Here is a 25,293-nt window from a genome sequence, read left to right as displayed (position 1 = left end):
AAAATCTCTCAATTGATTTTTGGAAGCTTAAAAGAAATTATAAAATAAACTTTCGTCGCAAATAATGCGATGACAGAAATGCTGTTGTTGTTCACAGTTCATTTCCGTTTCGCAACGGATTTTTTTTAAAAACCCTTGTCTTGATGGACTGTCGTGGAGACGTCACTCTGTGACAGTGACATGTCTTCTGATTTTGCTCGTGACTTTTGAAAAATAAATTATTATCCTTGTTACATTCAACAAACATCTTGTTTCGTTGACGCAGGAAGGCAGCTGGCATGTCATTATATTAATTTATATTTATTTTATTTGCCTTTAAGATCTTATAATTTACTTTTAAACCAATGACAGGTGGAGAACCAAGGCTAAAATAAGCATCTCGTTGATAGAAAAAGCAAACTTGTCAGGGTCCAAGCCCTTTTGACTAGGTAAACATTACGTGCGAAGTTTCCGTGATGGCTATGAATTGCGTGTTTCCTAATTCCTTTCATCGTCATCACATCCTGCGCAAGTGTTACTTAACACTGAGTGTTCCCCGCGTATTACTTTTGTCTGACATTGAGAGCTAAGCTAGGAAATGATAAAACCTTAGGGGATCCGAACTGTTCAATGAGAACTTTCCACGTACTTACGATATGACATAAATCTTTTATGCTAATGTATTCTCACTTGTCACGTGACTCGCCAAGCACCTGTACTCAGATCCCATGAGGCCAATTTTGCGCAAGTTTGGTTTGTGTATGAGAATTCCACGGTAAAGTTAGGACTTCGAACCGCTGATATGGCGGCAGCACTCGGAGTCATTTTATTTGCTTACATATGCCTAGTCTTTCTCGTTACACATAGGATATGTATGATGCAGTGCAATCCAATGTCTAGACCTGGTAAGTGGCGTAAAATAAAAGAATAGAGGCTGTGTTGACGTTTGGTAGGCCTCGTTTGTTCTCGTCGCTCCATCGTGACAACGGAAGAGTTTTACAAGGTTATGACCAAATTATGATTTGAGTTTGTGGTTTGTAAGTCAATTGCGTCTACCTGGAATATTTTTAGGTGTATACCAAGGAGATATGGGTGATATGCGGTTCTCTGGGAGCCACGTACAGGTAAGGGTTCGCTGTCAAAAGTGAAAGGTGTGTTGAGCTGAGTGCAAAGAACTACTATAAACTCCGAAAGATGGTCATATCATTTTAACTTAAGTCCCATCAAAAATTAACGCCATTCAAGCAGAAATCGAGAAAATTTATAGTGAACTGTTTGCGTGGAGTTTTCATTGGTTTGATGAAAGTGAACTTAGCTTGAACTCCATCATGGTTGATTATGGTGCATTCATGTTCGAGGTCTGTCAAATTTCGGTGGCGGTTTGCACTTCGCATATAATCAGTAATTTTATTATTATCCTTGCAGGGTGATGGCTCTCACCACAACAGAAGGTAGGAATGTTCACTAAGACGTGATCTCTAGTTTAGAACACGTGTTAATCCCCATTTTTCTTCTTGTTGCGATAAGAGTGGAAAGATAGCTGAACCAACACCCCCAGGTACGGTTAACAGTGTCTCGCTCGCCCACGTAACACGAGGCTTCTCATCTCCAGTTATTTTAGGATCAGTCAGCCTATTGTTTTAGTGTTTAACTAAGCCGCGAAGATGTTTACTGGGTTTATTAGGACTGCGTTCGTTCATTCCATCGCTGTAATGTGCTTGTGCAAGTAAGGCTCTTGATTCGCGTAGTTGTTTTGGCAGGTTATTTATTCGACGTGACAACATATTATCACTGCCATTACCGTTGATACAATGGTGTATAATTCTGTACTCATTCTCAATAATATGTTTAAATAGTGATCCATTTTTTTAGAGTTCACGTCGGGGTTATTAAGACACGATTTGAGCCTGATCTCCCCAAAAAATGAATGTTAAAACGCCTTTGTTTCCGTATGAATTCGGTGATGGTTCAGTATTTGGTATTGTATCTGTCACACTGTCCCGCTATCTTGTACCGTTGTTCTTAAAGTTATTTCTCCCTGTAAATTTGCTCGATTCTTTTTACCAATGTAAACTACTCAGGAATATATCAAGGCGATTCAGGATGACTTTAAATCGAACAGCATGACGATAAAGAGGCCAGAAGCCCTTGAAGTTCTTTGAGGTCAAATCTCGTTATATCCAAAGTTCGCCAACAATGCACGGAAGTGTGTGAAAAATCTCTGTAATTGTCTAAGAGCTGGTTGAACTAACAAGACTGAATAATTCGTTAAGATATGTATTTTTCTTAACTTCCCAGTTTTAATTTGAGCTGTAGTAATCCTTCCGTTCACCGTAAAATGGTAAACATGTTCACTTATTGTTATGATTGAATATTTCGTATATTAATCTGTTGTATTGCTTGATTCTTTATTTCAGAGAACAACCCAATATTAGGCATATTCGCTTCGAGCCATCATACTTAGATTTTCATGAACAGTAAGTTCTTCTTTTTACAATTGCTTTAAATTTACAACAGTTTTTATTTGTATAAATGTTGTGAAAATGAAACTGTATGAATCTACATGTGTCATGAACTTTGCATGTGACAGATTTGACAGCTCACACCTATTGAACTATTGAAATTCCACTCTACATATCTAATATGCAGCGAGAATGCCCATCTCATTACTGGAACTTTGAACTTTGAATCTTGGTGCAATCTCAATTTTTCTTCGTATGAAAGTCTATGGTAACAATGTCTTAGCAATGTTATTTGATCCAGGACTTTGGCCATTTGATGTAGCCTGAATGTGTTTGTTATTATTTGTATTGAAGAAAAGTCTTTTCACTTTGAGTATTAAATGAATAAAATTAAGTTACATCAGCAATATTAAAATGGGTTTCTTTTTCATTCTAAATGTTAGTAAGGAATGGGTTTAAACCAACACATGGTAAAAACTATTATAAAGGGATTTTACCTGTCATTTTCAGTCATGGGGAAAGACTTTAAATTGTATTTTGCTCTTTTCTATTGAGTACATAAATAAATGTAGAGTTGACAACCAGTATTGAAGAAAACCATTTCATGGTGAAATTGGTGCTTTGATATTTTACCATCTAAAGTTACCTGAGGCTCCCATGAGGCATAAATGAGGTTGTTAACTTAACTGTCAGGGCGACTTGTTTGGCATGCTGAACAGAATTGTACAGATCGATGGGGCTGTGCTCTAACATAATCTGAGTACCAAAGGAAACTTATTTTTGTTTTTAGTGGTGAAGTAAGAAGTATACACTTTCGTAATAGTTTGGTGGGATATCTCGGTCAAAAGCTCTCAGGCCCATTCTTTCCTCTCAGAGTATAACCTTTAGATCTAATGGTTACTGTTTTTAAGGGAGATGTTAGAGATTTTTATTATTTGAAGACTAAAAGATAAGAACATGCACTGGTATGTTTTTTCTCACTTGTAACTGGGTTTGAGAGGAGAAACTAAGGCTTCATGATGGCTAGCTCTCTCCTATGAGCACCCAATAAAGTATGATTTAGGCTTGTTTGGTTTCTGGAGAGGCCTTCACTCATTTATGATTTAATTTGTCATTTCAGATCAGTGGGTATGCCAAGTATACGAACAGTATCTGTGATAAACCCACACACAGAGCAGAATCTTCAACTGCAATCTATATCTGGTAGCACTGCACATTTCCATGCTTCCTTTTTTCAATCAAAAGTAAGTTATCACCAAATCTAGACACCATAGTTACTGCATCCAAAAACCTGCTTATAAATTTTTCAGAGTTATGTTATTAATGGTGCTGTTGTTTTTGTGTTTTTCTTTTCAGGTAGTTTATCCTTTAGGAAATACCACATTTGAAATAGTGTTTCTAGCAAGACTAGTTGGAAATGTAGAAAACACATTATTTATTCACACCTCTAAAGGAGTTTATCCTTATCAGGTAGACTATAAAAGCTGGTTATATACATTCAGTAATCCTTTATGAATAACCCTAGTTATCACAGTCTTTGAAGTCATGGAAGATCCTATTAATAAGTTTTGAAGGAATTTATATTGATATCCTTGAGAGTTTGCCTGTGGTCATCAAAAAACTTAGGTTTGATATTGCTGCATGGAAAAAAAAATGCTCCATATCTAGGAGCCAAGTTGGATGAGGTATTCCTGAATATTAATCCTGATTTATTTCCATGACAACAGACATTGGTCTGGGATGAGCATTAAGTGGGTCTCTTGAGTCTTGCTATAATCTACATTACATTGAAATCCTTTTAAGATATTGATGACAATGGAAGATTGTAAGTAAATATACTTTTTGTAATGTGTTTATTTGCTATTATTTCAGGTATTTGGTGTGGGACTTCCCAATCCATACAGATTGCGTCCTTTCCTAGGAGCAAGAGTCCCATTAAACTATAGTTTTTCTACAATTATTAATATGCATAATCCATATGACTCACCTTTACAGGTAACTACATGTACAGTCAGGGTCTTAAAATAATTGAGAAGAATTTGCTGCCTTTCTATAACATCAAGAAATGGTTAGATATTCTAGTCTTCTCGGATAGGAATGAATAAATGGAGGTCCCATCTCCTGCAGGGTTGGGGGTAGGAGATGTTAATTTCCCACTCATGAGATTACTGTGTGATGGATGTCCTCCCCTGGGGTGGGATGGGTGGGTTTATTTACAGAGGGCCATGTGATAGAAAACTCTTTACCGGGTTAATGATGTATTTACCCTCTTGAAATAAAGAACGTTGTATTGTATTGTATTATACTCTGGTAGTTTCATGTTTAATGAATGAAATTCAAGAAACAATGAGCTCTGTAGAAAAGTTTGTAAATCCCAGTTGTTTATTTACAACCTTTTCCCTTGTTTTCCCAATATCCTACACTATTTTTTTTCTCTTGCTAAATTGCTAGAAAGGGCAGTCTGTTGGTTTTGTTTAGTAAACTTCAATTCTCTATGGGTTTACTGGTGCAATAAACATTAGCTTTTTGACCAATCAGAATACTCAATGTATCTCAGTTATTTTATAAACATTTTGATGAACTCAAATTTTTTGAAGTATAAATTTGAGTTCATCAGAATGCGATGTATCAAGATGAAAAAAAATTTTTACATAGGCTGCTGTTTCCATGTGAAACTTCCTTAGTTTGGAGGCAACTAAATATTTCAGAGACATTAAGTTAAAAGCTGCCTCATGAATATCCTTGTTGCAGGTTATCGCCTTGGTTGTTGTTCCATTTTATTTTTTGTTTGGAAAGAAGACTAGGTTTTTAAAGTCAGGACCGTGATATTCGACCACTGGATAAACTATTAGTTAACGTATTCAAAAGATAATGTTTATATTCATATTTCATTTCTTTATGCTGTTCTATCCTTGTATCATTTGTTTGTAGGTAATAGAGATGTACTCTAGTGGAGGCGATTTGCATTTAGAACTTCCTTCTGGTTTAGAGGAAGCACCACAAAAACACTGGGTATGTGTTTGAACCCGCTTCCCCTCTAGTTGGATCTACCAGATTGCTTTTCTTTTCATACAATTAAGACAAGTCCATCCAGCAGTACAGATGAACCTTGATTGTCTGCACTTGTGGGGACAGGCTTGAAGTGTCTGAGTGATAAAAAAAAATGCATATTAATGAGCCAAAAAAAAAAAAAAAAAACCAAGCAGCTTAAAAAGAGATTACTCATTCTTTGAAGCTACCACAGCCACTTTTAATTTTGCTAATTCCATTATTCTTTAAAGCAGCAGAGTTAATTGAATATTGTCAATATTGTTCTGTCTTTCCAGCCATGTTAAAACACTGCCTAAAATATTCAACAGCTTCAGATTGATTGATATTCATAAAAAATGGGACCACAGAATTGAGTTCAAGTAATCAATAAATCTGGATAATTGAGGTCTGGATAACCAAGGTTTTATATTGTATGTTTTCCTAAAGAACTTTGCAACAATGTCTTACAGGAAATTCCACCCTACGAAACTAAAGCACTTATGCGAGTTAGCTTTGTTGGAAGAGTTGCTTCAAATCACACAGCTTTCATTCGCATTAAAGCAAGCCAACCAGCACCCCTTCAGGAGCTGCTTATTTTACCTATAGAAGTAGAAGTTACAACAGGTACAACATTGTGGATGTCTGAGTGATGAAAATCTCAGGTCTATTTCTTGCATTATTCATTGTTTTTATGTGTGTAGCTTTCTTTATGTACATTGCTAGAGTTCAGACAGTTGTCCAGAGATGGAATTTAAACTGGAACAAGAAAATCATGAATGATTAAAAGTATTTTTAACTTAAACTGTTCTGATATTTTAAGGAGAAATTAAAATCCCTCCCTTGGACAGAAGCAAGTACTGACAAATAATTTTTTTTTCTTCAACAGCTCCTGGCTTGTTCACCTCCACTGACATGTTAGACTTTGGAACTCTTAGAACAATGGGTACGTTAGTGTTTGATAATTGGTGAATGCATCTGTTATTAAACATAACTGTTGAAAGAAAAAAGACAATAAAAAGCTACAGGGATCCAGCAAAAGTTCTGTATAAATTGATTGTTTGATATAATAGTTAAGTTTTAGGGGGACTGAAAGATCTTTCAATTAGATCAATAAGATAGTACATGTAATTCTTAACAAATAGTGACATTTAATGATTTTCCTTTTTTTTTTTCACAGATGAACCTAAAAGTATTGGATTGTATCTGCTAAATGCTGGTCACAAGCAAGTTCATATATCGGTATCAAAGTAGCTTTTACTATCATTTGTTTTACCAAAGCAATAACAAATTCAGCACTATTCAGCATTGGTATATTTGTAATCTCAATATTTTTTGTCCTTTTTCAGGGAATATCTGTAGAACCAACAAACAGTGCGCTGTCCATTAATTTCACTGTGAGTACTAAACAGTTGTAATTTATGGTTAATAATTTGATAATAATAATTGATAATTTGGTTGTATCAGCTGAGTTGGTAATATAAATTGGCCACTGTTAACCCTTGAACTCCCAGAAGTGTTGAACATGTAACTTCTCTCACTAACATCCACACATTGTCCAGTAAACAGGTAATGAGAATACCCAAACACATTGGGTAGAAGTTGTTATTTTGACCAACCCCAACTTCTCATAACCACATTACAAGGAAATGTTTAGCAGCTTGGGGGGAGAATTAAAAGTCAAATCTTGGGTGTGAAAGGGTGAAGAGTTTGTGAAGCTGGTGATTAAGTGTAAGCCCTTCGTCAGAGCAAAAGATATCAACTGAGCCTTAGTTATTAAGCAGTTAATTGATTTAAGTACCAATGTTTTTGTCTCCTTGCAATAAATTTTTGTAGGCTATGCTGTAAATCTAGGAAGGTAGTGAGTAGTTTGTTGGTTTAAAGGAGTCCTTCAATCAATCAATCAATAAACTTTATTTACCCTCAAATTTACAGTGTAGCACTCAGGTGCTAATATCTTCAAGCCAACTGCATCAATAAATAATTATAATAAAAAGTTAATTCTATAACAAATAGGATAAGTAACTACCTAGACAACTAACTAGCAAATTATCTTGATACTTAGCCTATACTCTTGAAGCCAGGATCAAAATACATCAAAGTCGCGACTGCAACTTATTCTGGTAGGATAGCAGTGATCTAGAATTAGTCTTTGAGTGCTTGCTTCAATGATAATCCTGAGTATATAGTCATTGCTGGTGGAGGCCATTAGTGTCCAAAAATCAAAATTGACATGTGTCTAAAATCGGAAATTGGCTACAAGGGTCCAAAATCCAAAATCAGCCAGTGGTGTTCAAAATCAGAAATCAGCTACTTGTGTCCTAAATCCGAAATTGGCCACCAGTGGCCAAATAGGAAATCAGCTACTAGTGTCCAAAATCAAAAATTGGCTACTATTGTCCAAAATCAGAAATCGGCCAGTAGTGTTCCAAATTTAAAATCAGCCACTAGTGTCCCAAATCCAAAATTGGTGACTAGTGTCCAGTACCAAAAATCAGCCACTACTGTCCCAAATCCAAAATTGGTGACTAGTGTCCAGTACCAAAAATCAGCCACTACTGTCCCAAATCCAAAATTGATGACTAGTGTCCAATACCAAAAATCAGCCACTACTGTCCCAAATCCAAAATTGGTGACTAGTGTCCAGTACCAAAAATCAGCCACTACTGTCCCAAATCCAAAATTGGTGACTAGTGTCCAATACCAAAAATCAGCCACTACTGTCCCAAATCCAAAATTGGTGACTAGTGTCCAGTACCAAAAATCAGCCACTACTGTCCCAAATCCAAAATTGATGACTAGTGTCCAGTACCAAAAATCAGCCACTACTGTCCCAATTCCAAAATTGGTGACTAGTGTCCAATACCAAAAATCAGCCACTACTGTCCCAAATCCAAGATTGGTGACTAGTGTCCAATACCAAAAATCAGCCACTACTGTCCCAAATCCAAAATTGGTGACTAGTGTCCAGTACCAAAAATCAGCCGCTACTGTCCAATATCAAAAATGGGCCACTAATGTTCAAAATCCAAAATTGACCACTAGTGTCCAAAATCCAAAATTGGCTATTAATGTCCAAAAACTAAAATGGGCCACTAGTGTCCAAAATCCAAAATTGGCTATTAATGTCCAAAAACTAAAATGGGCCACTAGTGTCCAATACCAAAAATTATCAAGGAAAGTTTATTTAACAAGCTGAATATCAAGCAAGCTGCAAACTGTATATATTCTCATCCTAAATGCTGACAGTTGAGAGTTTTTATGCAGCATGCAATGCAGTATCATTTTTTACAATTGTTTTGTTTTTTCCCCAACAGCTATCCATGTTAAAAGGAGTAGACAAACAACTGGAAAGGTTGTTATAAAAACAAACAGCAAAATCTCTCCTAGATTAGAGATACCTTATCAAGTTAATATACTTCAGGGGTGAGTTGAAAAAGTTGTATTGTGATGTAGCAGTTAACTCTCTCTTGCCCATCAGGGATTTTAAGCCTTAAACCAGCAAATAGGTGATGAAAGAAACTTGTAGGCTGCAACTAAAATGTTTCCAGATTGAATTGAAAATTACTTATCAAATCTTGAAAGGTTTATCTCAATTGTAAAAACAGTAAAGCATGCTTTGTTGTCTGAGGTACATATATACAGTCAACAAAAAACTGTAGTTTAGAAAAACTGATTACTGGAGTGTTAAACTTTGGAATTATGAATTCTTCTCACTGATTTGAGTCTTTGACCTTTTGTCATTACTCTTGATGCCCTTTATAAGAAAGAAATATTCCCCAGACTTTTTTAGCCATAGGTTGAGATGTCAATACTGTCTACTTGTAATGGTGGCCTACCAGAAATTTCAACTTTTTTTTTAACTAAAACATCTTTAATGTGTTTTTCTTTTTGTCTCCTGGTTGAATTTCAGGACCATTGCATATTCTGTTAGCAAGACAAGATTCTTTGTAGGAAAGCCTCCTTTTGTTCCAGTTTCAAGGGAACTCCCAATCACAAATACGTTTAGTTTCACAATGGTTATTTATGATGCCACCTTTCCTGCTGAGATGGAAAATGTATTTTCTGTAAGTATAGCTCTCCTCTTGCTTTCACAAATAAATCTATAAAATAAAACAAATAATTTGTTTCACACACATGTATATTTTTCTCCCCCACAGATTATAAATTTTACTAAGCCAGCCATGATACCACCTCAAAGCACAGTGTCACCATTCCATGTCGAGTTCCTTGCTAATGGCTCTGATATGGCTTTCTCTACCATTCTTAGAGTGTACACAAATGCTTCTATTTTTACAGTCCCTATTCACTGTTTTGATGGCAAGCTCAAGGTCAGCAGAGTTTGTTGTTAGTTACCTAAGACACCCTTCCTTTGGTATCATGAAAAATTGCCAATAGATGTAATGAATATGACTGTGCAATTAGATTGAAAGCTGATTTGACTGATGTGAAAGGTATTTGTGTTAGCTTGATCATAGCCCAGATGTATAGAAAGATGGATATTCAGACAGTTGTACAGTTACTGACTGACTGACTGATTTACAGAGATGCAGAGGAGAAAATGAACAATAAACAGACAGGTAGTCAGTCAAGTTGTAAGTTAGAGTGTCAAGAGGCACTCATGTCATTACCAAAGAGTTTATAGATGACCAGAGACATAAGTATTCTAGTTTTCTTGGGTTTTTGACACTTGCTTGGTCTCTTTGTTGCAGTATGTTGTGGATGGTTTGGAGGAAGATGTTGTTGATTATGGCACTGTAGGAACTGGGGAGAATAGAACAAAACTTCTCAAAATCATCAACAATAATCCAATAGAGGTATGTCAGGACTTAAAAGGAACCTTCTACTAAAAGTATCCTTTTATGTTGCAGGGGCTAGGTTCATTGTGGTGTCCCTCACACGACCTCTCTCCCCAACCTAAGCTATTGTTTTGTCATTTGGCACAAAAAAGATCTGTGGTTGAAACCAACAGGAAATATCTGCATTGTACAGCTTATTAAGATCTTATTTTATTTTCCACAGGTCACTATTTACAGAATAGAATGTAATATCCAGTTTGCAAGATTAAAACTTTTAGAGATTAAATCTAGTAATGACAGCAAGTTATTTAAAGGGAATCAAAGTGTATCAAATACCATGGATCAGCCTGTGAATGGCCAGGCAGAAGATGGCAAGGTAAAAATACCAATCAGGCAACTTTTTTTTTTTTTTTTTTTTTTTTTTTTTAGTAACCATGGCTAGCTGATATTAGTGGTTGAATTATTTACACTTTTTCTTGATTTCAGGTGCACATTAAACCTGGCTTTGTGGCATATTTTAGTGTAGAGGCAGCTGTTCCCAAGAGAGAGGGACAATACATTGGGGAGATAGAAATGGAAACAGATTATGAAGTGAGAGAATCACTGGTTTAACTGCTTTTCCTTTAATGTTTTCATTGGTGATTACACTGCCTTTCCTTGAGAGAACATGGAGTAGGAAATGACGTATTGTGTTTTCAATTTTAGACATTACATATTCCTCTTAACCTGAAGTCAATGGATGGGAAAATAATTTCCTCTCCAACGTCGGTAATTTTTGAGCCTGGGTTTCCAGTAAGTAACTAGCTTCTTATTGTGGATAATACAAGTTAAAGCAGTTCTGGCATGTAGAGAGATCAAAGTGTTTGTTTTTGGAGAGTGCAGTTCTTATTAGTGATTGGTAATTAGCTTCTTCATTTGTTGGTAACAAGATTTTAAGCGGAAAATACAGGTTATTTTGATTGAGTGTGGTAACACCAAAACCAATAAAATTGCAACCGTAAATCGGAGCAAAGGAAAATGCCACAAAGAATCACAGGGATATCTAAGTAAGAATATGCCAGCTGCCTGAAGCACAAGGTACTGCAGGTGAACAATGCTGTTAGGTTTTCTTTTTCCTTTTTTTTTTTTTCTCCCGTGTTTTTGAAACATGGCACAAGTTTTCTAGGTCAACCGTGGAGCAGAGACGAGCAAAAGCATTTCAATCCTGTCTACGCTAAAGGCCCACAATGCAATGCAAGTGAAAATTGATCAAGTTCCTGTGATTTTGAGTTCTAAACTGATCACATGTTCTTGTTTTTCAGGGTCAAATTGTAAATTACACCCTAACTCTGCTTAGTTCATTTTCCAATAACTTGAAGCTAGTTTCTGTGAAGCCTCATCTGTATAGTGATCAATTTTCATTCAAGCCTGTGAGTTCAGAGGTTCAATTACTCGCCAATGAGAGAGTTGAGGTTAGTAGATCTTCTGTAAAACTAAATATACACGAATTGTTTTAAAAGCACAGAAATCTATGGCGGCACAAGATTTCAATGAAGACAGCACCGATTTAAAAAGATAAGGATGCGCATTTGGTAGAATTATGTTGATCTTGTCGTTAGCTGCGTTAGTGAAAATTCGCCCACTTTTTCTTAGGTTGGACAGATATTTTATGACCCTTCCAAAGGCTGTAAAAACCTCTGCCACACTGGAATACACTCAAGTAAGACGTAAAATGATTTTTCTTTTCCTCCAAGATCTAATTTCTTTGATTAAAATATCATTTTTTTCTGGGAAACGTAACAAAGAAGTAAAGAACACGGTACATTGTCTTAATCAATCAATCGATCAATCAATCAATCAATCGTTCATTTACCCACGTAGCGTCCAGTGAGCTAGAAAGCTCGTTCAAAATACGTATGTGCTAACATAAAATAGCCATAAAATACAGAATTTAAAATGCATTATATATTTTTAACAACTAGATTTGTCGTACAACTGCAAATGTCAATATGTAAGGAGTACCATGACTAAAAACTATTGTAAGTAAGAATAGTATAGTTAAAAACTGATTCTAATATGCAAGATTTAAACTTAAAGGTTTTCAGTTACAGTCACACAATGTAAAAGTGAAACTTTCAGATTCTCCCAACCAACACTAATAGTAGTGCTTAGGGATCAGGGAAGAGAATATATATGTTGCCACCAGTAGAGTCTGAAAGATGTTTGTTCTGCAGGTGAACAGTGGTTATCAAGTCTCACTCTGCCCTCCAATGTTGGGGAAATTGACAGTCAGCTTATAGAGAAAAACCAAAAGTTGTTTTCCTCGTTAGAACGATCAGGAAAGACTAGGCAAGTCTCTATTTTCGTCGTATGGTGTTACATTCTTTCGCGTTTATGTGTATCCTATTTTAGGTTTGAAGTTTTAAGAATTTTCTTTTTCTTCTTAGAGACCCTTTGCTTGTGATAAAAGACCAGGGTACGATTTCTAACATTATACTTCGCTCTCTTGCCTTTGTTTTTGCAGATTGAATTTATCTTTTATAATAGATACAGATGTTGTTAAGGGATTCCAAATCCCAGCACAAGCCAGTCTTTCATGGCCGTCATTTTCATCAGGCAAACCAGTCAAGTTTCCTTTAACCCACCTTGGTAACTTCTCAGTCAAATTCTTCGCGCTGGAAAATCCAGCAGATGTTCCTGTCTTGGCGCAGATTGTGCCTTTTTCGCTTTACCCGCAGGGTGTATGGGATCTTCTAGCTGATAGGTAATAACAAAATGATATATTTGCATTGGTTTCCTGACACCGATGCTTTCTGATTGGTTCAAAGGAAACTGAGATTGAAGGAGATTGCAATTACATTTTGTGGTTTATTCTTGTTTATTCATAGGTTTGATACAGAAACATATGGATTTGATCCAGATGAAACAACCTTCTCAGTACCTTCAGATGAGGTATACCGCTTTATGGCTTTTCCATTTAACACCTATTGTGATTTTAATGGAACGAGTCAGCTATTTTAAAACTTATTTACTAAAAATAGAGTATCCTTCACCAAAACACGAGTAAGAATTTACCACCTACCTCTCAGGACTACTTGTCAACTCTGGGAAGTGAAATAGCACACGCCTCCGGTACTCTGTTGATTATTCTCAAGCCGCGCGCGGTCGTCAAGATACCTGTGCACTTTCAGCCCAAAGATGAACGACTCAAAACATCTGTGGTTCTCATCAGGTAAACACTCTTTCTTTAGTTGCTGAGATGTATGACCCAGCTTCATCGGCAGATATTTTAATTGAAACTTTGCTTTCAATATTTTACTGCTGAGAAAGATGAAACACTATTCTCCTTTGGAAAGCAGGGATGGCTCAATGGTGAGAGAACTCACCCTTCATTACCGTGGGGCCTGGGTTCTGCTCGTGAATATGGTGCCCAGAGATCTCCGTAAGCCCCGGCGACCAGCGAAAATCGCCGGCTAGTCGTCTTGGGCGCGTCGGCTTCTGAGATCCAAATAATAAAAAAAATAAATGAATACTTTGTTTTGCATCCAACGGCAACTTTTCCATTTGCGACGCCTACTTCCCCTTGGGTAAATATATTCCGAAATAAATGTAGTTTTCTTTAAAGAGCCAAGTGTCCACAAATGTTGTTGACCGTAATAAACTTGAAAGTTTCGTCAACAATTTAGCCACACCATCGCTTGAATCTGGTTGCAGACGTCGTTTGAACGTTCGAACGTTTAGCAAACTAAACAGGCTCAGATTGCGAGGTAGGGGTTACCGACGAAAAGCAATCTACATATACAAGACAACATACTCTCTAGACACGTGCCAAAATGCACTTATCCTGGCTTTTCCCTCCCCCCATATCCTCCCCTCCCCCCCTTCCCCCTCGCGCCAGAGGCGCATGGAAGGCACTTGCGCGCCGTTATAAATTCCTCTGCCGGCTACTCCATTTTATTCCCCTACTACTAAAAAATTTAGGGAGAACCCTGGGTGCCGCATTTGGGTCGAGTTTGTTGTCAATTGATGTTCATCCTTGTTTCGAGGGTTTTCTCTCCGGGTTTTCGGATTTTCCTTCCTTCCGCGGAGAACAGCTTTCCAAATTACGATTCGACCTGGAAACAGGGAGCGAGGAGCCACCTTACCGATGCTAAATCCAATTTCAAGTTTCATTTCGCCGTCGCAAGACAGGCCGTATTTGACAACTATCTTGATTAAATAGTGACGTTTTCTGACTTGCTTCTCTTAGTACTTGCACAAAGCACAGTTTGTACAGGGAATTACTTCTATCTTCTTACTCTGCACAAAGTTATTTGTATCTGCAAGAGGTGATAGTATTGACTGTGAGTTAATGAGTTGTTGTTTATCCTTGTTACTTACTTATTTACTCACGGATGTTTCTAGAAATAACCTTACAGTTTTGGATGGAATAGTGGTTCAAGGTCAAGGAGCCCGGGGAGAGTTCACTCTCAATGGCAAGAGGCCTGGATCCCAAAGTACTCTGTTGTTTGAAATTAAGCCGAGTCAGTTGACAGATTGCCACAGTAAGTCCCTTTTTATTGTTAACACGTCCACAGGCAGTTTTGCATGTGTGGTAGTCTCTTCCATGTCCTTTCAGAAAGCGTGATAAGCGTGAGCCGTGGCCCGTTACCCAAGACTTTGGGTAGTTACCGGTTTCGGGAAACGCAGTATTTACATTTAGTATTTGATATTAAAACTTTAAAACTGACACGGAAATAGGTTAAGGAACGAACAAGAACATACAGGTTTTTGGAAAAAAGGGCCGCACAAATATTCTTTAGATTTGGCGAGGAAAACTTGCGCTCTGTGTTCCCAGCCAGGGAATCTGATCACAAATGTTTAAAATAAATCTGTTTTTCTTATGCCAGAAGCGGCCCCTCGAACCCGATCCCTGCAGTCCTTATCAGTAATGAAAACAGTTACAGCAACTAATCCTGGTCAGCTCTCCATGTTCATCAGCTCGCTCAGTATCAATGGCTACGAGTGTGAAGGATACGGTTTTAAAATCATGAACTGCAAGTCATTCATCCTTAAACCAAACACATCACGCAAGATTGAAATCACGTAAGCTATAATCGTGTTTTGTGACGCGAAGTTCGTAAATTTGTGACATAAAGCAAACTTTCAGGTGTACAATGTAAGATTCTATGTTTACTTAAGAAAATGGAAATTTACTATACTACTTTCTATGAGTCTGATTCAGTCTCCTCATATTGCATTTTACGGTATTGAACTGCTCTTTGGTTTCATAAGAAGACAGTCATAGCGTATGAAATAAGTGAAAAAGTATTTGAAGAGGAGACACAAAAACAACTTGATTTGCTGATCCCGCGGAGCCACATCCCATTTCTGTTTCGTTTTTCAGCTACATCTATTTCAAATGTTTGATTTGGAAGATCTCTATTCAAGGAATAACAACTTTGTTTTTCAGGTTTACGCCAGATTTTTCGATGTCAAGAGTGACACGGAAATTAGAGGTGAAAACCACCGTCGGTCCAGTGATGGAATTCACTCTGGTTGCAACAATTCCTACCCACCTTCTTCCCCTGTGTTCTTCGGCTTTGGGTCGCAATTCCTGGGAACCTGTAGTCCAAGTCGTGGCTGTTGTCCTCATGGGCGTGGTCTTCTTAGCTGTCATGATTGCCGCTTACGCTGAGGCACGTAGGCTCGTGTTCCTGTCACATCCTGAAATGCAACTACTGCAGATGAAACAAGAAGAGCGTGGGCCGATATTTGATTTGAATGCCATAGCTGGAGTAAAGAAGAACAAGTGAGTCGAGGTCTTCTTTGTGGTGTTTATTAAAAGAGCCTTTTTGATACTTTCAATCAGATTCTCATTATAATGTAAATAAACACGAAAATATACGGTTAATGACATTACGGATTTGATTCCGACATACTGGTGAAAAGAGGTTGTTGTGCACTCCCTAAACTGTAAAAGAGTCAGAGATTTCCAAGAAATACGATGTTTGGCCATCCATTGTGTATCCACCCCTTCAAAAAGGAAAAAAAAAGTTCACAAGTCTTGTAACTTTTCCGTGATTCCGATAGCGTACGAAATAATAGTAAAAATAATTTACACTAATAAGATGCAATATTTTTTTTGTTTTTTTATTTGGTATTTCCCTGAAATGTCTTGCTTTGGCGCGATTGGAAAACGTGACGCTTTTAGTGATTTGCATAGTCTTCCGGTACTTACTGAGAGGGATATTCTACAAAGTTAGGATTTTGTTTAAAATGTGAACCATAAATGCTCATATTGTTGAAAGCGTCAAGTGAGAGGCCAAATTTCTTATTACGTTAACATCTTTTTACTCGCCTCGTGTCCGCAGAATTCCTGCCAGAGAGGAACAAGTAGGTAGTCAAAAGAGGAGCAGACGCGATCAGCAGAGAGAAAGCAGAGAAACTACACCCGTGTCAAGTGAGAGGCCATCTAGTTGTGACAACGTGACAACAAGCTTGGCCAATACTTTACCAACAAATAACAACATAAAAACTGTTACAGCCTGCACGTCACGGCAAGAGAATAATGTAATGAGAAATAGAAATACTAGGACTGAAATAACAGCGGTTAAAACTCAGCCGAATGCGACAGAAAACGCGGATACTCGTGCCATCAAGGCATCCAGTCTTCCTCTAGAAAGCAAAACGTGTTCTTTGGGAAAGGAGAATAAACCTAAAGGTACTGTGGATAATCGGGGAAAGGGTTCGGCAGAAACGGTGGCAAATGCAACGCGGAAGGTCGTTGAACCGAGGAAATCCGAACAGAGAGTATGCGAAGAAAATAGGAAAACGGAAGATAAGGGTAAATCAATTCCCGAAGGTTTAAATGACGAAATTATTAGTGTGGTAATCCCTAACAAATGCGAATCAGCACCCAAAAGAGACTTAAAGGAGTCGAAAGGAAAGCAAAAACGAAAAACCAAACTTGTCAGCAAGAAAGAGGGAAAAGACAAGAAGGTAAAGGTGAAGGAAAATACTGCAGCCAAAGGAAAGGACGATGAAGGCGCTTTGTCAGATGATAGCTGCAGCGATGGCTCCTCAGACAAGTCTGTACCCGAGGTTAAAATACAACAACCTTCAAAAGACAACAAATTACGGAATGGCAATCCGCCAACTGACACACAACTGAAAGAACAACCACAGAATAATGCCAAGCAGTCGAATCATACAGGTGAATCAGCGCAAGACACCTCAAGGGACAGAGTGAAGGGACGAAAAAACCAAGTCACTCCGGAAAATGCAAGTAGCAAGGGTAAGAAAGAAACACAACCGGCAACTGGAACTGCTCGACCTAAGCTCCTGGAGGTTCAAGGGAAGAGTCAGTGCAACGCACACAACAGTAAGAGCCAGAGTAATCCATGCAGTCCTGACAGTCCAACATCTCCCCATGCCATCGCCGCTGCAGTGGTCTCAGCACTCAACAAGAATATGCAGGCATCCTCCAAAGAGAATAGCTTTGACGAGCAGGAGCCTAATAAGAGGAAGGCTTACACCAAGTCTTCCACCCTATCGCCAGCTTTGTCGGATTCTCCACCTCCAATCTCTCCAACCCTACTGAGCGGCAGCAGCCGGAGCAGTAGCTACAGCAGCATTGTCAGCAGTGATGGTTCAAACGGTATGGAGCAGCTCAAGACCTCGATGATGAAGGGAAACAAGGCACGTGTCAAAACCACTAAATCACTTTCTCTAGAGGGTAGCGTTGGTCCATCGTGGTCCTCAACAGGTATGATGTTCTAACCAGCTTGAGTTTAACAGTTTTACTAGACCAAAAGGGTGTTAAAAAATTCTGTGAATCAGCCTCTTTTCGCTTCATTGTGTTACCACCAGATGGTGTGATCGATTGTGAGATTTTACTATCGATGATCTTCTCAACTCCGTGAGTTTCCAGCGACATTGGGTAAGATGATTACTGCGACAAGATGGACAAACTTTCTGAACCAAACGTGGAGTACTAAGCTTCATTTTGATTCCTTAAAATACCTTTATTGTTTTTATATTTTATTTAATTAATTTGCAGGCTCCAGGAAGTCCAGCAAATCTGGCGAAGACCTTGGCTTGTCCAGTCTGAGGCGAAACCCTTGGTCTATGTCTGTTGACTCACATTTGACCCCACGTGGCCCGGTCAGAGAGAGGACTGACAGGATGGCAACATCCTCGCACTACCTGCCCCAACACAGGCCATCTCTGAGGGACAGCCAGTCATTTATCCGAAGAGGCGTAAAGAAACAAGCATCTGTTGGAGAAGAGAAGGCTCGTCCATTGGACTTAAGTGATTTTGGACTGTCCGACAACAGTGCCACACGCAATCGAGGCCTCCCCGCCGAACATGTCCCCTATTGGAACAGTAGTGAGCAATGTTACCACAACCCTGACAGTCTCTTCAGTTCTTGTTCTCGTTCTTCTGAGGAGCAGTTTCCTGGAAAGGGCTCTCGACTTTCCAACAACTGGGTAAACTTCCTAGATGCCAGCAATACTAACAGCGGCGTAGTGTCAAGTAATAAGACCATGGCTGAGATATGGGATGTAGGCAACTCCCCTCAAGACAGTGATGGATGGTCCGTCTACAGGCCACCGACCTCGTCTCCCGGGCAACCTCCAAGCTCCGAGGCAGATGCTGTGGATGCATTGTTTAGTCAAATGCCAAACTGGTCTAGTGAAGGGGCTGGCGTGGGACCAGAGTCACCGTTCAGCACCCAAGAAGTTAGTTGGACCCCACCATCTGATGTCTCTTCGATCTGGGGCGGTGGATACCTTGGATCAGCTTCTGCTGGAGAGTCCTTGCCTACTTCAAGTCCGGTTTCTTTTGTTTCCTACTCAGTGCAGCCACAGTCCAACCAAGATTCAACACCAACATTTGATCCATTGGGTTCCTTTGGTGGCGGTATCTGGAACCCCACTAGTACGGCATCTACTTGGTCCTCTACATCAGAATGATTGGACGCCTTTCTGTAAGAGTCTCCTTTGCAACGATTTGGAAAAAGCTTTGATTTAACTTAATGCTCTGTTCCTATGGAATCTTTTCGTTGGAAAAGTGTTCAGAGGTTAAATGTTTACTTAAAAGCAACTGCGTCACGGTTTGTGTATCTTGCAAACTTCATCTTTTTTTCAAATTCGTCTTTTTAATCGGTTGTAATCTTCTCTATCGTAAACTTTTTTAAGCTCATATAAGCTGCAATCATCTTCTTTTTTTTTTTTTTTTCCTATCTTACCGAATTGATATTTTGTTGTTTGTTTCAAGTTGAAGGCAGTTCTGCAAGTCCCAAAAAAAGATCCAAACATCGGGACGTGGCTGTTTAAGATCTACTTCGACGTTTTCCTCTATTTAAACGATTTCATTTCCTTCCTGTTATTTATTAACACCTTCCCGTTCCGTTTATCTGAATATAGAGATTTTCGAAGGCGTCTGTGAACTCTTCCGAGTACCTACTTTATTGTTTCACAGTGGTAAAGTTCATCTTTATCTCAGTGACTTAGTTTTACTCATATTGAGAAATTCAATGTCATGATCAGATAGAAAAGGGCGGAACTAGTCAAAGGATAAGATCTTATTTCTCTGCTAGGTAGCGAGTTTGATTCTGGAGTTGATCATCACTTGCGAGAATTTTTTACATTTGGTATGTTTCATGCGCCGAAGTTCCATATAAGGGTGTTAGGAAACGATCGGAAATCCTTTTTTTTCTCTTATTTTTTCTGGATGATGCGCATGGTTGTTGACTAAGTGATAGGTGGGGAAGGGTGTACACGTTTGAAATTACCACATAAAATAGTTGGTGTCCCAGTGCTTCCTGATGGGTTTCCAGTTTTCTCCAAAGTGTTCCTGTGTTTCAAAACTGAACGGGGTGTGCGACCGACAGAGTTTCCCGGCTGTGGCATAGGTGGTATGCGGGTTTATTAGCTTGTAACTGTTGGGTACAGGAACATGATGCTGGCTTCATTTGTTCATTATTTCGACCACAGAAAAGTGAGCAGTTTAAAACGCGTTAATTACATCTCAAGTCAGTGGCATATAGATGCTTACTCCAAACCAGCGTAACCCGAGTACCAGGCCTCCCTCTTCTCTGCTGGTTTGAGTTGGCGAAGAGGAAGCCTGGTGACTTGGGTTTGTGACGGCGCGCTAATATGCTTGCCGCAGTCTTAATAAGACCGCTGTACTGTTATTTATAAGAAGACCCCGTTATTTATTGTTTTCCAGACATTTTGATATTAAAAAAGAGTAAATGTGAGTGCAAAGTGAGTTATTTGGGTCGTTTTTACGCTGTCAACATTTTGTACTGTAGAGGATTTTATAAGAATTATTGCTAAATAAAGTTTTGTACGATCAGAGGTTAAGAATTCGTCTGCCTGTTCTTTTGTTTGTAACCTTTTCCTGCTTTTCCCCATGTTTTAAAAACTTGCAAAGCTTGCCTTATGAGAGATGCAATTTACGCTTTACCAGTTTCAAGTTCATTGGTAATTGCACTGCGTCAGCGAAATTCAAAGGATTAATTTATTTGTTGCGGAGGTTAGTAGAAGAAAGGCCGATTGCGTAAATTCTGCCTCATTGAAATAAACTTTTAAAAGGAAAAGAACTGCGTCTTATTTTTGAACGCAGAAACATCGAAATTGTAAAAAGAAATCGAAAGGAAAGAAGGTAAGTCTACTCGCTCATCTCAAGCTTCAACATGTGGATATCGATACCAGGCTACAGGTTGAGCTTAACAGAAGTTTGTCAAGTTACTTACAGAGAACCCTTGATTATGATGGACGGTAACTGGGTTAATTTATAAAGAAGAGTGTTTTGACAGCAAAACCAGCCTGATATGGAGAAAATGTGAAAAAACCAGTGAAACATAAAGCGTTTAACATTAATGAGTAGTAAACTAGAAGACTGCCAAAAGATAGAGGGCGCGTATTCAACATTAGATCGAAGGCCAATATTCCTGCAAACAGAGCGGTTACTACACGTGCTGTGAACGTCGAGTCCAAACAGGCTTTTGGTAGTTATATGACGAGGTTCGACCGGTCATTATTCGACACTATAGATAGCGTCCAAGAACACTATGCTCACTTCAGTCACCTAATTCACATAGGGTTAGATTCTATCCTTCCCAAAAAGTGAGTTAAGTTCCACCGAAACGACGCGCCATGGATTTCACCCAAACTCAAGGCACTTATAGCACACCGTCAAAGAGCATATTACCAAGACAACAAACCATTGTTCCACTACTACCGGAACAAAGTAAACAGGGAACGGAAGCTCTGCAAACGCTCTTCTTACAACACGAAAGTCAGCGTTTTGACCGAAAACAATCCCAAAATGTGGTGGTCCGAATGTAGGCGGTTATGTGGAATGAACAAAACATCTACAAGTGTCGCAAATCAGCTCCTAGCAAGTAAACCAGCTACCTCAATCAACCTTAAGATCTTGGCTAATGAAATCAATACAGCTCTGCTAGAACCTCAAGCTTCGTTTGACTCACTTTTAGATAATATCGAAACTGTGAGCACTGAAGGTTTTAAAACTCCCATTATTTCACTGGAAGCTACCTTCAAATGCCTTAGTACGGTTATCTCCTCCAAAGCTGGGGGCCCAGATAATATCCCAAACTGGGTCTTGCGTGACTTCGCTCCTGAGCTCGCTCAACCCCTTCGTTGTATCATCAATTCCTCTATTTGTCTAGGGACTTTACCGGACATTTGGAAATGTGCAAACATCACCCCTCTTCCCAAAACAAAGATAGTTGAGGATGCAGCGAAAGATTTGAGACCTATTTCATTGACACCAACGTTGTCCAAAATTGCCGAGCACTACGTCGTCCATGAACATGTGAAACCAGCACTTCTGAAACGCCTGGAACCCGATCGATTTGGGTGTTTTCCAGGATCGTCCACTGCGCACGCATTGATAAATCTGATGCACAATTGGGCGCAAGCAACAGACGGAACGGGGAACACCGTGCGGATCTTTGCGTTGGACTATATAGAAAAGCCTTCGATCTGATAGATCAGAGCCTCTTGCTATCGAAACTCTCGACCTACAACATCAACCCTCACATCATTAATTGGATAAAAAATAGCCTTTCTTAAAGATAGGAAACAAAGGGTCAAACTTGCACATGATTGTCTCTCAGAGTGGGGATCGGTCCGAGTAGGAGTACCGCAGTGAACAAAATTGGGACCGTGGCTATTCTTGATTATGATAAACGATTTGAAAGTACCATCAGCCAGTGATTGTATAAAATATGTAGATGATACGACAGTGTATGAAATCATAAGCAAGGGTGGTCCTAGCAATGCTCAGTCTATGATAAACGAAGTAGCTACATGGTCAACACTCAACTCGTTTCAACTCCATCCGAAAAAATGTAATCAGCTAAGAGTTTCCTTTGTGCGCTCCCCTCCTTCTTACGATCTCATAGAAATTAATGGCTCTAAGGTTAGTGCCGTTAGTGTCCTGAAATTACTGGGTGTGTATTTTCAAGACAACCTCAAGTGGAACAATCACGTTACTGAGACGATTAAAAAGGCCGCTAAGCGCCTTTACTTTTTAACTAAGCTAAAGCGAGCTAAGGTACCATCACCAGAATTAGTAAATTTTTATGTTGCTTGTATTCAATCTGTCTTACTTTATGGATGTCAGGTCTACCATTATAGTCTCCCCAATTATTTCAGCTTAAGTTTAGAGCGTGTCCAAAAGAGAGCCTTGAAAATTATATACGGTTATGATAATCATTATAGAGAAGTGCTTCCGATGGCAGAGCTGAAAACCCTAAGGGATCGGAGAGAAGACCTTTGCTTAAAATTCTTTAACAACATCGTCTCCAATCCCTTGGATTGTTTATACCACTTACTGCCTTTCGATAACCGAGATCAACTTATGGAGTTAAGACGACGCAGACCATCTAGAGTTTCTTTTAAAACAAATCGGTTCAGAGATACTTTCATTCCAGCAAGCGCAAGACATTTTAACTAAAATTTATTATAATTGTATATGTAAATAAGTTCCCTTTTAGGTTTGATTTTATTGTATAGATCTATTACATAATTTGTACACCTTTGCAATTCAGCTTCCAGCTGCTATTAAGGTATTCTTAATAAACGTCAGTCTATCTATCTATCTATCTATCTATCTATCTATCATCTATCTATCTATCTATCATCTATCTATCTATTTATCTATCTATCATATATCATCTATCTATCTGTCTATCTATCTATCTATCTATCTATCATCTATCTATCTATCATCTATCTATCTATCATCTATCTATCTATCATCTATCTGTCTATCTATCTATCTATCTCTCTATGTATCTATCTCTATCTATCTATCTATCATCTATCTATCTATCTATTATCTATCATCTGTCTATATATCTATCTATCTGTCTATCTATCTATCTATCATCTATCTATCTATCTATCATCTATCATCTATCATCTATCTATCTATCTATCTATCATCTATCTATCTATCTATCTATCTATCATCTATCATCTATCATCTATCTATCTATCTATCATCTATCATCTATCTATCATCTATCATCTATCATCTATCTATCTATCATCTATCTATCTATTTGTCTATCTGTCTATCTATCTCTCATCTATCTATCTATCTATCTATCATCTATCTGTCTATCTATCTATCTATCTATCTATCTGTCTGTCTCTCTATCTATCTATCATCTATCTATCTATCTATCATCTATCATCTATCTATCATCTATCATCTATCAATTTATCTATCTCTCTCTCTCTCTATCTATCTATCTATCTATCTACCTATCATCTATCATCTATCTATCATCTATCTATCTATCTATCCATCATCTATCTATCTATCTCTCTATCTATCCCAGTATTTATCTATTTATCTGTCTTCTATCTATCTACCTATCTATCCATCTATCTATCTATCTATCTATCTATCTATCTATCTATCTATCTATCTATCTATCTATCTTCTTTCGGGACGGAACCACCGACAACGATAGCCTGGGCCGGGTTGTTCAAAGCTGGGTCGAGATAACCCAGGATTAGCGTGAAATTTGATTTCAGATCTGAAAGCTACAATTTGATGATTGGATGCCCTAAAAAGAACGGGGAAAATTATCTCAGAAACTTTCTTGAATAGAGAAATAAGGAAACCTGAGTCAAAATTTAACCCTGGGTTACTGCTAGTCGGCCTTCGAACAACTGGACCCAGCTGGAATTTAGGACTTGTCCCTCGCTTTTGGCGGATCACTTGTGTCACTGTTTTCAGATACACTACGAGGCAAGATTAAGGGCTTTTTCGACGATTATTTTCTTAACATACGGAAGAAAACGAGTATTAACTGAGACGGGAAAAATACAGTCGCCAGTTTTGGATCAGACGAAATCTTCTAGGGACCTGCTGGTCCTACGGGCTGGGAATAACGCATTGCGCATGCTCTAGATCTGTGACAGACTTTCCGCGTGTATCGCTTATAAGCCAAGTCCCTGTGACTCATCATCATCATCATCATCATCATCATCATCATGTTTATTTGTTGAAGCAGGTTGAATTTATTGGCAACTGTATTAGCTGATGTGGACCTGCTGTTTTCCCACCCAACCCACCCCAGGGGAGGACATCCAGCACACAGTAATCTCGTGCGTGGGAAATTAACGTCTTTTACCCCTTACCCTGTAAGAGACGGGACCTCCGGCTTTACGTCCTATCCGAGAAGACGAAACAATGTGAGTGAAGTGTCTTGCTTAAGGACTCAACGTGAAGCCCCAGCCAGGACTTGAACCCGGGCCGTTTAACCCAGAGTCCAGCGCACTGACCACTGGACTACTCACTCCTTTGTCGCTGCAACCATTGCACAAATTTGTTGCAAGACTGTGGCGTTGACGAGCTAGGGGAACAGGAAAGAGAAAGACCCTGGGAACGAGAGGAATACATCGATGTGTTGCGAACTGTTTCGCGGGTTTTTCTGGCCGGCCCGTGTCGTAAAATCTTGTCTGAGACCGCTTATCGTAAAAAACAAAGCAAAACTATTTGTGTGGCCTCG

General features: G+C 38.7%; 1 protein-coding gene across 3 annotated transcripts; it reads left to right on the top strand.

Moving 5' to 3' along the window:
- Positions 1–556: 556 nt before the first annotated feature.
- LOC111338197 (transmembrane protein 131) lies at positions 557–20,602 on the top strand. 3 transcript variants are annotated; one of them, XM_022944635.2, is made up of 31 exons: positions 557–884; positions 1,051–1,103; positions 1,405–1,430; positions 2,397–2,456; positions 3,562–3,685; positions 3,798–3,911; positions 4,314–4,436; positions 5,373–5,453; positions 5,942–6,095; positions 6,358–6,414; positions 6,649–6,710; positions 6,818–6,865; positions 7,534–7,591; positions 8,786–8,894; positions 9,382–9,535; positions 9,629–9,799; positions 10,181–10,285; positions 10,491–10,643; positions 10,754–10,858; positions 10,973–11,059; positions 11,569–11,718; positions 11,900–11,966; positions 12,481–12,595; positions 12,771–13,010; positions 13,135–13,198; positions 13,336–13,478; positions 14,651–14,790; positions 15,136–15,331; positions 15,699–16,037; positions 16,600–17,993; positions 18,288–20,602. In XM_022944635.2, the coding sequence occupies exons 1-31, from the start codon at positions 782–784 to the stop codon at positions 19,202–19,204; spliced, it is 5,712 nt and encodes a 1,903-aa protein (XP_022800370.2). In that variant the 5' UTR covers positions 557–781; the 3' UTR covers positions 19,205–20,602. The 3 variants fall into 3 exon arrangements, with proteins under 3 accessions (XP_022800370.2, XP_088589227.1, XP_088589228.1); XM_088733101.1 differs by lacking the exon at positions 10,973–11,059; XM_088733102.1 differs by lacking the exons at positions 557–884; positions 1,051–1,103; positions 1,405–1,430 and adding an exon at positions 1,534–1,705.
- Positions 20,603–25,293: the final 4,691 nt, after the last annotated feature.

This window comes from Stylophora pistillata, chromosome 9 (genome assembly GCF_964205215.1).
Source record: "Stylophora pistillata chromosome 9, jaStyPist1.2, whole genome shotgun sequence".
Classification (NCBI taxonomy): domain Eukaryota; kingdom Metazoa; phylum Cnidaria; class Anthozoa; order Scleractinia; family Pocilloporidae; genus Stylophora; species Stylophora pistillata.
The sequence above is the reverse complement of the archived record's forward strand: the minus strand, read 5'-3'. Positions and strand labels throughout refer to the sequence as shown.

What these genes read in the sequence shown, in the direction of transcription:
- LOC111338197 (XM_022944635.2), top strand. Translation starts at nt 782, where the DNA reads ATGGCGGCAGCACTCGGAGTCATTTTATTTGCTTACATATGCCTAGTC. An exon ending in CAATCCAATGTCTAGACCTG is followed by an intron (nt 885 to 1,050) that starts GTAAGTGGCGTA and finishes GAATATTTTTAG; the next exon opens with GTGTATACCAAGGAGATATG. An exon ending in AAGGAGTTTATCCTTATCAG is followed by an intron (nt 3,912 to 4,313) that starts GTAGACTATAAA and finishes CTATTATTTCAG; the next exon opens with GTATTTGGTGTGGGACTTCC.